This window comes from Plectropomus leopardus, chromosome 9 (assembly GCF_026936395.1).
Source record: "Plectropomus leopardus strain MGB_pleo_1.0 chromosome 9, ASM2693639v1, whole genome shotgun sequence".
NCBI lineage: Eukaryota > Metazoa > Chordata > Actinopteri > Perciformes > Serranidae > Plectropomus > Plectropomus leopardus.
In genome coordinates, this window is record NC_142184.1 from 24,396,430 (window position 1) to 24,410,061 (window position 13,632).

Sequence of the window (13,632 nt, forward strand, 5' to 3'; positions counted from 1 at the left end):
GTGCCCAGTATCCCACCTGGTAGAGTGGGTGCCGCATTTACAAAGGCTGTGTCCGTGCAGTGACCACGGGTTCAAGTCTGGCCTTGCCCCTTTGCTGGATGTCATCCCCTCTTTCTCCCCCTTTCACACTGTCCCTGTCCTATCCAATAAAGACAACATCCCCAAAAAATATCTTTTGAAAAAAAAAGAATCTCTGTATCGCAGTGTGCAAGAGAGACTTTTCTTTTTCGGCCAGAAGCTATCGTGAGTCATCCTGCCGCTACAGCAAGAGCCCCTTCATAGCTTCGCTATCCAGCGTTGAACTGCAGTTTTATTGAAGATTTTAAAAATTAAATCCAAAGTGATAAATCTGACACTGAAAGTTTTTTTCAGTTCTCCGATTAAAAATGAGAGTTGAAAAATGTTTTACTTTGGGTAAAATGCTGCGGCCGTCACTTTCTCCAGCCATCCAATCACGGTGGAGAAGGGGCGGGAAAAAAAAACACCAAGACCATCCGTTACAGAGGATAAATACAGATGCTCAACAGCAACACCTGTTGTTCAAATGGGAAAAGGAACACTTTGTTGGACACGCGGCCATATTGAAGTAACACCACCAATAATCCAACCAATGAGAATTTAGTTGGACAAGAGCATATATCATCCAACCGATCGACCAACCAACTGGAACACATCAGATTTCATCCTGTTCATAGTTCAGTCATGAATTCTGAGGGCAGCACAAAGCCTCTCTCCTGCAGAGCTGCTGGCAGCACCGTCAGCCGATAGGTCAATCACACTAGACGGCAATGGAGGAGGTTTCACTAGCGTCTGGTTCAAAAGTAGTTTAGCCAACTTCACTGACAGTCATCAGCGAAGCTGAGAGCGCCGGAGCAGCCAACAGACTTGAAACGCACTGCCCTGCCTCACGCTGTCTGGCGTCACGCTGCTGTCTGTCTCCATTCTTCTCTCTCCTCTGCTGTAGTCAGTTTTGTGGTAAGGTCATTTTGAGACAAGTCTGTAATGTTTACAGCCTGCCATGCTGTTGTCTCTGCATTGCTCTGCTGACAATTACGCAGCTAAAAAATGGTTTGAGGGGCTTTTGACAAATATGTATACCAACATATAGTATATGCAGGTTTACTGACAGGATTTGTACTCCTGAGAAAAGACAAATAGTGTAACGGTGGGGTACGGATATAATTAGATAGATAAAAACAAATCCACTTATACTATTAGATACCACCAAGTCTTAATTACCCGGATGGGTCCACTAGACTTTTATAACACCTGACAAGAGAAGAATTTCATTAATGAACACCAAGTGACTTTGGTATTATTAGTCCCCAAGTGTATGTAAGTGTGTAAATGGGTGTACAGTATGTGTGTGTTTGTGCCTGCTCTCCCCTGTGACTAATGTATCATATGCAGCAGCAGGGTCGTCTATAAATAACAACATGATGTTCATTTACTGAGTGGGAGGGGTGACTTGTGTCTGGGCAGATGGATGAATGTGTGAGTGTGTGTGTGTGTGCGCGCATGCGTGTGTGTGTGTGTTGTGTGTTGTGTGTGAGTGTGTGTTTTGTTCCCTATCCCCTTGCTTGCTTGCTAGCGGACGGTCAGTTAGGTTTTATTTGAGACAACAGTGTGGACTTCAATATTAAGCCCACACACACATTCACAGAGTGCCTGAGGCAACGGCAACATACACAGCAGTTGCTCGCTGGCCGAGCTTGTGCAGTGTGGTGGCCGATCTGTGCTTACCTCATGCAGGATGAGGTTGAGGTCTAACTTCACATAACCCTGGGAAACAATAACAACACAGCTGTACTGTCGAGTGAGTGGGCATGCTTTGACAGCCAATGTCAGATTATAGCTGAGAATTGCAGGATTGAGTCAGGGTGTTGGGTGGGAACTGGGGCAGTTTCTTCAGCCCTGGAGCTCAAAGACAGCTATACAGAGTAGTTAATTATAAGTGCTTATTTTTACAACCAACAATTAGAGTCTATACTGTCAGATTGTCTCTCCTGGGCTGTGAGATTGGATACTGAGATCATGAGAACAAAATCAGCTACCCCATGCTCTGCAAATCAGGCAGTTAATCACTGTGGTTTGTGGTGGGGACGAATTTCAAGTTTTGGGGGTTGTCTTGTTGAAAACTGTTTACTTGTGGTACATTTCCAGCAGCAGGTTTGCACGGTTCAGTTTGGTTCAGTATGCATTTTTTTTTACATTTCCATCGTGAAAAGTTGAGGGTGGTACCTTTCGTACTTTTGGAACCGTTCCCATTGTTGGTCACCCCTCTACTTAGGTACCTATCACACAGATTCAGAACTAAATGGTGGAGCTAGAAACGCTGCAGTTCTCTGATTGGTCAATAGAGAATCAACACTGTGCTCAGGACTGAGCTGTGGCTGGTTTAACCACTGTTCATATCGTGACAAGTTTTTCATATATTAGTAAACTAAAACTATAAAATGAAAGGCTGTTTGCATCCTTTAGAAGCAGCTGTGGACTGAGAAAAAAATAATTCAATCCACTGGGGCAGACTGCCGGCAGCATTTTAAGGTGGATTTCTTTATATTTAATGTGTGTGAACTTTCAGCTAGCTCTTGTGAAGTCTTAATGAAAACCAATGCCCAGGATAAATAAATGCAGAAATCTGTGATGTGATGTAACCAATATTGTTGTAAGTACACTAGACGCTAGTGTGTAGATGTAGAAAGATTGTAGGGAACATATTGCCTTTTCACTCAATATTGCGTACTAGTACAAAATTATGAAGATGATGCATCATATCCAGCATTTCAAATGAATCAAATACGGATACATTTATAGTCACAAAAAATGGCAGTTTAATCCTCTCTAAGCCCTGTTCGTATCCGATGCCTATTGACAAGCAAGTAATTCTCTGTCAGCTCTGCAGTCTCAGTATTGAGCTACTTTGGATTCATCATGAGGCTTTTCTATCCTATGAGCTTCTAGTATCCATCTGTCTTTTATTTGTTTCCCCGGTTATATTTGACATTTGGAACATCATTGTCCTGCATTGCTTCAACTACGATAAAAGCAACAGTTTTTACACCCTGACTGCCAAACATTTCAACAGTACCCCTCTGTGGTACTGCAAATAGAGAGAAAGACGCCTTAATGTTTAATTCACTGTAAGTGATTAGCCGTATCTGCAAACAGGTGGCAGTTAGTATGTCTGTTTCTGGCCTGTGTATGTAGCCTCACTTCTTTCTGTGAGGGGAAAGAGGGAAAAATGGAGAGCACAACTAAACAAGGCTTAGATCGGATATATATACTTAAAGATGCATTTGTGCTGCATTATTGAGCAGACCCTGTGAGGTTGGGCAGTCATCTGTAAGTTCAGAGAAATGGTTTGATTCAACAGCCTGACTAGAAAAGTCCAGTTAGAAAAAATTGGGTGAGTTACATTCTCCCTGTTCCAATATCTATTGTGAATAAGCACATTATCGTGTTTTTCCATTCTCTCGCTAAATTTCAAAGTTAAGAAATGTTCCTAGTATATTAGTGAGAATCATATTAGTTTGGTGATTATATTTTGGGCTGCAACAACATCTATTAAGCATTTGACAATTTTGTCGATGAATCGAAGTTTAGAAAATGTCAGAAAGTAGTTAAAAATGTCCATCACAGTTAACCCTTCACTAGGCCCCACCCCTTTGTGATGGTCCGTCAAGACGTCGGAGCTAGCTGAGAGGGCAACAATGTCACTAACTTCATTCCCTGAAGAAGAATTATCACATTTTTGGGAAAACAAAAAAGACTGAGAATGAACAGAAATGTCAATTTTCTACCAGGTGTGTGTCATCGCAGTGCACGCAAATGAACAATATTTGCTGCTGGCTTCCACCAGTCCACCCGTGAAGGTCTGGGGGCTGGCGGACTGGTGGGAACTCCAGGGGAAGCCAAACACCATTCATTTGCACACACTGCAATGACACACAGCTGTTTACACTTATCAGGGTTTAATTTTAGTTTTTGAATGGGGAAGAAATGTGTATCTCCTACCAACATCTTTGGGAAACGAGTATCATAATTACATGACAGGCACAATGTTTAGTTCAAAATCCACAAAACTTGCCTGAAAATAAAGGAGATCTGAAATGACTGCATGAGAGTCTGTGGAGCAGAGCGGTGTAGTTGTCGGACCCTTGTCAGGGCCGGCAGATGCTCTGCTATGATTGGCCAGTCTGTGTTCGAAGGACACACCCACAATGATATCTTTAAATCACTTGTTTTGACTGCGCAAAACATGAAGATGCTTAATTTCCAATTACATAAAACCAATAAAATCAGTTAATTCCCACATTTGACTTTGGAACAAGTAAAACTTTTTGGTTTTCTGTAGATCGACTAACCCAATTAATCAACTAATCACTTAAACATTATTGGGCTGTATGAACCTCAATATGTAATATTTTATTGTAAATGGTATCACTGCCAGATTCCAGCTTTGAGCACTTAAATACATGCACAAAATATGTATACTTTTCTTAGCTTTAGTCAGAAAAGTAAGATAGTTTAACTTCTCAAAAATTACAGCAAAGCTTTAAAAATGCATTTCTTTGTAGGAGGAATACCTCGCAGTGACACTGTGATGAAAGCTTTGTTTGCATAACTGTTATTGTTTTCTCCCCACAACTGCTTCTTTGTCAAACTAATGATTTCCTTCCCTTTGTCCATGAGTCCACAGAGGGAGGTGCATGCAGTACACACAGACAGAGAGAGAGGAAAAGCTGCAGTGTTTCGCTGAAAGTCAGTTTTTCATAGGCTTAGTGAAATGTCTTGTGTTTCAGCTCAGGGAAACACACAAGCCCGAAACCTTACAGCATTATCTCCCAAAGACAGCTGTGCTGAGGACCTCTGACTTCCATGTGCTTATATGGTCTAGCTCAGTCCTCCCCCTCGACTTTCTCTACAAATGGTACAGTCCATTTAAAAAGGTGCTTGTCATCTCTCAATGCTCTGTGTCCTTTCAACAGTCAGCTGCAGGGAGCACATTTCACAGGGGCAGTGCTGGCTCTCTAACACACATACAGACGCACACATGCACACACACACTCGCATGCTGTTACGGAACTCTTAGATACACACATACAAACACACACAAATACACACAGGCATGCTCGTACACTGACACACTCACTCCACACATAGACACCATCTCCACAGCGTACACTCCTTCCAGCAGATACACGTTTCCCCTGAGCTGGATACCTCTCTTTAAGGGAAAGGACAAACTGCTTTGAGGATTTAACTTGGCTTTCTCATAAAAAGGGAGCGAGAACAGACAGAAAAGGAGAAAGAGGAAGGATTTATTTGGGGACACCTTCCTTCACAGGAGATGTACAACTTGTCAGCATGACACCTTGTCTGGATTCCCCTCTCCTCCTCAGGCAAAAATCCTGAAAATGATGGATGACAACAAGCAGCTGGCCCAGCGCATTGATGGGGCCATTCAGTCCGCCAGCCAGGAGGTGACCAACCTGCGCTCAGAGCTAAGCGCAACCAGCCGCAGACTGGCCGAGCTGGGGGCAACCGAGTCAGCCAGCATGCTTGAGACTCTGCAGCACAACCACAACGGTAAGTGAGCGACTCAGAGAGAGTGGACTGAGACTAACTGTGTGCTGCGAACATGTGGAGAGGGATGAGTACGCTCTGGTGCAGCTGTGTGTAATGTTGCTATGTGCGCACGTGTGTTTCATGTAATGGATGATGTGCAAGAGTGAGTTGAAAAAGCTTCCCCTCATGCAGCTATCCATGGGAATAAGTGCATGATTAAAAGTCAGCAAGTGAGTAAATGAGTTGAACAAAAGAGGTGAGGGGTTTCTCCTGGCTTGTGTCCACTCTTGGTTCACCCACAAATCCCCTCTCATGTTGAATAATTAACCTCCTGAACCTTGAAGAGGGGGGTAGTGCTGCACTTTAGTAGAGGCAGAGTGGGTAAAGTTACAACCTCTTTTCACTCTTGGGCACTCTGTCTGCAAGTTCATTTGGTGCTCCCTTAACTGGGCAATGGATCTGTGTCTCTTGAGGAGGAAGGGAAAAGGGGGCTGGTTTTAGGGTTGCTGTGGGTTACTGTTACCGAGAGCTGCTTGAATGGCTGCCCAGTCTGTAGAATGCTGTCCCCTGTGTGTGTGTGTGTGTGAGTGTGTGTGAGTGTGTGTGTGTGCTGCAGCTGCTCTGTTTGCCCTTTTCCAACTTTTTCACACAGTTTGACACACAGATAGGTAACAGATGTGTGTTTTTGCGTCTGTGTACATGCATAAGCATGGATGGTGGCATTAGCATGTTTGGATATGTGTGGCCATGGATTGTCATGTCCTTTCAACTTTTGGCACACACATACTGTCACACTCTCGCCGTTTCCATAGCAGTCAGCTGGTACAGTGAACTGTAGATAGAATACGTTCCATCTTGGCTTTGGGAGCCCTTGGCACTGAAACCACATATATATATCTGAGATACTTCCGAGATCAAGCTCCGTAAAAGGTCCGCTGTATTTCCTCTCTCACATTCAAATGGAATAACGTGCTGACTAACTTTCCTTTTACAATGACAAAGAGCCATTTAGTCCTCAGTTGACCTCTGTAATGTTTTTTTTTTTCAAAGAGGAAAATGTGAACGTAGGTTACCTTACACAGCTGGTCACGAACAGTTTGGTCATGTGTCAGCATTGTTTTCAATGGACTGCCCCTGTCGCTTTGTTTTTCAGCTATCTCTTTCTGTTTGTGTGTGTGTTTCTGTGTGTGTATGTGTGTGCCTTGCGGTATCCCTTTAACCCTGATGCATGCTCACACTCCTGCTGTTTCCATAGCAGTGTGTGTGCCAGTGTGAGTGACGACAAACATTCCTCTGGGAGGGTTTGAGCACTGATGTCATTGTCCCTTGTAACTGCTTCTCTGCTCAGCTGAAATGATGCCTGAGGTGTGCATGTTCCATAGTAGAATAACGGATGGGGCGATATGAAATTTTATTGCGGATTGTGGTTTTAAAATCCCTCACAGTAAGTTGATCATGGTGAATGTCCATTATTGAAACAATAAAGAATATAGTGTCCTGCAGTCCCCAAACATGTTCTGGGAAGTTTCTGTCCCTGGATTTAGCTGCAGAGTGAGTGCTCCTCTCTTTCATGCTTCTTTCTGGTACAGGCAGCTGCAGACCCAGACTGAGGATGAGTCTGATAGAGACAGAGGTAGCTGGAAGAAAAGGCTTTGCCCGGTCAGGCTCCAAGATAACGTTATCCTTTTTTCTGCCTTTATCTTAAAAGTGGTGAATTTACAGCTCATATTATAATCTAGGGCTGTACCCAACTCAGAATTATGTCAGTTGAACCATATGTCGCTGTTCAATGTGAATATTTAACTATTTGTTCCTTTTTTACACATAGAGTTGGAAGGTTTGGGGTTCAGCAGGACATTCAGGATGACAGTGATTTATTAAGTTGCTGTGGGCTGTAAATTCACGAAGCAGAAGGCAGAAGATAATATTATCTTAGAGCCTGACCAGGCAAAGCCTCTCCTTCTGCGGGAAGCTGCCACCGTGTACGCAGCTGCCTGTACTGAAGAGCAGCGTGAAAGCGAAGATTGCTCATTCTGCAGCCATATCTGGGGAACAAAACTTCCCCAAAAGCACACTGCACACTGACAGAAAAAATAACAACAAAACAATAAAAACTACAACTGCTTAACCTGAAGGAATTCCAGTCGACTTATGATTAGAATTTCTGACTCTCAGGGGGCAGCCATACTGTAGTCTCTGTTGTTTGATTTCTAGTGTCTGCAAAAAAAATTGTTCATGATCGTGATCAATCGTTAATGTAGTCAGCACGTATTAGCTGGCTTTGCTTTTTTACTATGTTAAGTGAACGTAACTGTAAACCTGTACATTCAGCAGATTCTAGTTCAAACTGTTACTATATGGGAAAAAAAGGATTGAATAGTCGAAAATATTCCCATTAAACGGCCAAATCCAAGCAGAGTACAGCCACAACAGACTCTGCAAAACCAGTTCACTAAAAAGGATGTTCACTTTAAAAAGATGTGTGTCTTCTTTGTGATGCAATAAAAATATTTATGTATTGAATGTAAGGTTAAGAAATTCTAATATGTTTTAGTGCCATTTTTAATGGTTTTAACCACAATTTGGTGATTACCAGGATAATATCATGAATTGCAATTATTTTGGCTAGGATAATCATGACAAAGAATTTTCATATCGCCCCATACCTACGTGGATGTCATTCAGATGTGGTGAAAATTAATAAAACTCGCATAAGGACCACATTAAGAGACTATAGCAACAGACTTTCTGGACTGTTATTAAAATGTTTCTGAAATGATGCACATTAAGAAACTGACATCTACCTGTAGATCTCTTTTGCAAAATGGATTTTGTCAGACATAATTGTCTAGAGATACAGTGCTAAGTGGCTCTGAGTGCCACTTTTTTCATCATCACAAATGACACAAGCTCAGGTCCTTTTGAAACAGAAGGTTATGGTTGCTGATGTCTGCCTTTGTTTGGCCTGTATATCTTCCCACTATCATTGTGTCATTGTCAATAAGTCCCTTTTTTTTTTTTTTTTACTTCACAACCACCACTCACTGTCTGTTCTCAGCCCCCCTTTCTCTCCTCCTAGCTGTTCTATACAAGCCCAGGGTGTATAATAGAAACGGCTGGGGATAGGGGGATTAGGTAATTTATCACCAGTGGCTGTGTTGGGAAGGGAGGTGTGTGCTAAGGGTTGCTGGTTCATTGCACAACCAGCAGAGTGGGAGTCCTGAGGGAAGATGTGCTGGGGGGTGCTACCTGGCACTTCACTACCAGCAGCACTAACCTTGCTAGCAGGCTGGCTTACCTTAATTGCATTTCTACTGCCTTGGGGTTTGTATTTGCATGTTACATTCATCCCAGCAAGTGCAAACGTTGGGAATATATGGGACTGCTTCGTCTATTGTCTTGCTGCGGTGGTCTGTGGAGAGATATATGCTTACAGCTGTTTCTAAAAGACATAATATTCAGCCTACACTATCCCTCACACAAATATTTTGCATCTTGTCTTTATTCTCTGAGCTCACCAGTATCCTCATGTGGTAGTTCATGAGCATCCCCCTGGACTTTAATGGACTACATTTAACTTTGCTTTGGCGACATGGGGCTGCTTATATAGAGAAATGCTGAGCAGCCATAAAACTGGCTCAAAACTTCTGCCTGTGGCCCCATTTCTCACCGTTCTCATTTTCTCTTTGTGTATGGGAGAGAATGTCACGTCGAGCTCCCCTCCGGAAATTGGAAGAGTGAATGAGAAGCCCATTCAGGCGCTCATTCAGTCACATATAGGCCATGTATTTCTTTAGCTAGGGGTATTTTTGAGGTGTCTTTCAATTTACTTTTATAAGGTTTTCAGTAATGGTGGTAGTGGACACAAAGCGTTTTATTCAAATTGCATCAGATTTAGAATGAAATGCTTCTTGCAGCCTATTTTATAAAGGTGCGTACAGGTAGGAAAAACTCCTCTCTTTGCAGTCTCCAGTTTATGTGCCACTCACACAGTCAAACCACGATTACGCACACTAGATCCACTGTGGTTACCTTGATTATATCTGGCACAACCGATACAGAGCACCCGTCTGTGCTGTTGTGCACATCAAACTGGTTGGGTTTATCTTGGTATTCTACACAGTCTCTCAGTGTATGCAGTGCAAATCAACAGGATAGTGGGAGATAGTGACATCCCCAGTATGCATGTGATAGAGGAAGGCCTTTAGCTACGATAAACCACATGCTGCTGGAGCAGAATTATGACTTAACACGTTTGGCTTAAGAAATAAGAAATGTATTAAATGAATGGAATCCAAAAATATCGTACTTGTGTGTTTTACATGTTAACATGATTTTAAACTGAATGTTACCAAGCTGTGTCTGATTTAAACAGGCAGACTTGGACATATCTTAAACACAGTTATCAGCAGTTTGACAAGCTCCACTCAGAGGCATTTCCAGAGCTTGTTGCTGCACCTCCCAGTGTTTATCCGCAGATGAAATTTACTCTGTTGTCATGGAGAGGGCTCAGTTGTCATGACGTGATCGGCAGTTTAATCAGTGCTTTAAAGTCCTGCTCATTATACATTAAAATGCATGTAACCATATAGTAGATACAAATCAAATGTTCATGTTCCCATTCTTTTAAATTAGGAGTGAGTTTATCATGCTGCAGTAGCATTCACAGACTAACATTTTATTGCTAGCTACAGTAGCGTCTGTGTTAATGACCATTACAATCCCACGACACATTGTTGTGCATTAATGCTGACGCAACCAGCCAGTGCTCTTTACATAAACAACATCCATTCTCAGTATCAACTACTACGTAAACTTTGTTATTTCATGCTAACTGTAGACTGGCTCATGTACATACCTACTAACACTGAAACCACAAAAATAGGGAGGATTTTGAAACCAAAGATCTGGATGTCATCTCCCAGAAAAAAATGCAAGAGACTGCATGAGACTGTATTATCTGCATAAATGGTGACTTTTAATTAAAGGAAATAAAATAACAAGAACACTGCATCAGCATTCTGATGTTAAATTGAGGATGCATGATGATATTAGCATGTCATCAGAATCAGCCAATATCAGCTTTAAAATGAACTATCACAATCAGCCAACATGCTTTTTCCTCTTTTGTGCAAAAAATGAATATTGCATACAATGAAAAGCATTGTATTTGATGTCCCCATCTGCTGTTGGGCCATCGAGATAAGAGTATGCATAAATGATGTTAATGTTTTTGGTCCTTGACCCTGGAACTCCAGCACCATTAGGGAGGAAATGTTTCTGTTTCCTCCCTACATTGCACTTTTAGAGTTGTAGGGCTTGTACATGCTGTTAAGTGTCAGAAACAGGTTGCGATAACAGTCTGATTTGTCATAAATCAGGAGTAATACAAGCAAATTGTGACCCTGGGAGGAAGCCATGAGAGGGCAATGGGAAACAGGAGTCTCCTGGAGAAATGGGAGGGTTGTCAAGTATGGTAATGCATGTATCGTGTCCATGTCGACTTAAAATTATGTCACCAGAATACATCACATATACTAGTTGATTGGTTAAGGCAAAATAAAATCCTCCATTACAGAAAAGGCTATATGTCTAATATAGTTGCAGTCTGTTTAAACACATGAAAGAGTTGTGAATAATGGGTGATAAGAGTGCTGTTGTAATTCATTAAGGTTTCCTTGCTTCCAAACACACACGACATGAAGTCATATGAAGTGTTTTTCCATCGTTTGGGATGGTTAATAGTAAAGTGACAGGAAATTGGGCAAGGGAGGGATAGAAGGATGACATGCAACATATGTCCCTTACTGGATTCAATCCAGGAACATGATGATTACATGTTTCCTTTTTTGCAAAAAATACAAATAATTGTGAGCAATACTACTACTACTACCACTACTACTACTACTTATACTACTACTACTAATGCATTTGGTTTATTCTGACAATGTCTCAATGCTTAATTGCCACACATCTAATGATTTAGACAGCTATTAAAACCTTTTGCTCAGCTTTTTTTTTTTATGTATATTATTTTTCCCTAGAGAAATTTTATTACGTGGAAGAAAGCAGTGTATAGGGTCATGAGGGAATTTGAGCAAGGACTGATTTTCAGATAAATCTGTAGCACCAATTTTCCCACCTCTAGACCTAGTAGCATTTCAAGGAAAATTTCTGTGTGACAGTGTTGTGAATTAAAGCAGGAATATCTCAGGGACAAGCACGTAAAGGGTTGTATCCATATGACAAAACAGACTGTCACATAGAACGAGTGTTAGAGTCACAGGACACCACTTGTAATGTATTTGCATCTGCAAAAAAACATAAATTGTTGAATACTAAGTACATCACCACTGGAAACTGAGCAAAACTGCTCCTCGCTCGCAATGTTCCTGAAAATACTACGAGACGTCTTCCACAGTGTACAAGCATACATCCAAACATACATTTGTCTTTGGTCCATCTTCTTCTTTGTTGTGTTTTATGGTGGTTTGCATCCATAAGTGTTGCATTACCGGCAAATTTTGTATGTGCGTACAAAGAAAACCACTGGTGGTGCTTAAATGATTATCCTAGTAATTTTCCTAGTGCTTAGCAACCTTGTTTACTTTGCACTAGTGCACTTTTATACTTTTATGAATGTCACTGATAGAGCTTACTTTGGGTCTACATGTGAAAATATGTTGATACTGTAATTAATGCAGGTTTTCGGATAAAGCATAGGTTATTTTCTGCAGCTGATTGTATTCTAACCACCTCTCTGGAGGGATGATAATGTTTATTTATTCAGCACTCAGAGGTTATGAGAGAAGGTCAGTTCTGTTGCATTTAATGACTCATCCATTTTTGAAGCTGAGAGTGAGAGTATTTCACTGAACCTTGGTTGGTCAAGCATTTACAAGATTATTGACCACATTATGTACCTCAACACAAAGGGCATGCATTTCTATCTAAGTCTCATTGAAAAGTTTTACATGATGCCAGGGTAATCATTTGCATTAAACACAGATTTTATCTTAGTGGTATTTAGAAATAGAAAAATATATTAATCTTCAAGGAAGGGTTATCCAGAGGATCAAGGATGAGTTAGGCCCATTATATCATTTAGCATAGAGGATTTGCTCTCTCTATACATCATTAATGAGCAGACAAGTTCGGCATGTTAAAATGCTACTGAGACTATAGTTTGCTAGTGTTCTGTAATTCTGTCCACGAAAAGCCTCCTTGGCCATTGACATTAGATATTAAACAGGATTAAGAATTTTGGGAGGCTATTTGCTTAAAAAGTAGCTCCATTAGAGGTGAAGCAGAGCAAAGTAGACATGACAAGACTACTTATGCTTATAACACTATTAGCCAGGGTTTGGATTGTAATGAAAAAAGTGCCTGTCCTCTAGACCAGCATCTGCACAGCATGTCATGGTGGGTGTTTTTACTTGCTCCAGCCTCTATTTCACAGGCACCTTAAAGTAGGACAGCCCACATCTCTCAGACTGGCCCCACCTGCAGGCTTACAGGTCGATGCAGTATTGTGATGGCCGGCCATTCATCAATACAGGACTTTGAAAGCAAGAGGCTAAGCTCTTCTCCCTCAAATGTGTGGCTGAATCCATTGATATCTTACAATAGGAGAGGAGCAGCTAATTTCTGCGCCCTCCTTGTGTTGCTACAGAAAATTCCAACATCCCACTGTTTTACTTGCTGTTGAGCAAAAGCCCACAGCATGCCTGTTCCCAACATTAACTGCCCTGGTATCACTCCTCAGGTACGGATGTGCACATACCAATGATGGGCATGAGTACTCCAGTTCTCTTTGGACGTCAGTGTTCGTATAACACCTAAAGTACTTCCCACCACCCCTCCCACATGTGCATGTGACTTTTAAACATTTTTTTTTCACTATTTCTATATGTACTAGGGGTATAGCCATTATGATAGAGCTGTGTGTAGTGTATCAGCGCCTTTTCGCCCTGCTGTTGTTCTCTCTTTTTCTTTCTGTGGTTATCATGAGACTACTGCTGTGGTTGTTTGAGCTCCATACCGAGCAACAGTTGTTGAGAG

At 41.6% G+C, this 13,632-nt stretch overlaps 1 protein-coding gene across 5 annotated transcripts in view; it reads left to right on the plus strand.

The window, feature by feature from the left end:
• The window catches only part of kazna (kazrin, periplakin interacting protein a), a 226,487-nt gene that overhangs the window by 61,547 nt on the left and 151,308 nt on the right, over nucleotides 1-13,632 (plus strand). For all 5 annotated transcript variants that reach the window (XM_042491182.2, XM_042491186.2, XM_042491183.2 and 2 more), the window contains exon 3: nucleotides 5,406-5,592. In XM_042491182.2, coding sequence (XP_042347116.2) covers nucleotides 5,406-5,592 — 187 coding nt within the window. The remainder of the gene's footprint in view (nucleotides 1-5,405; nucleotides 5,593-13,632) is intronic.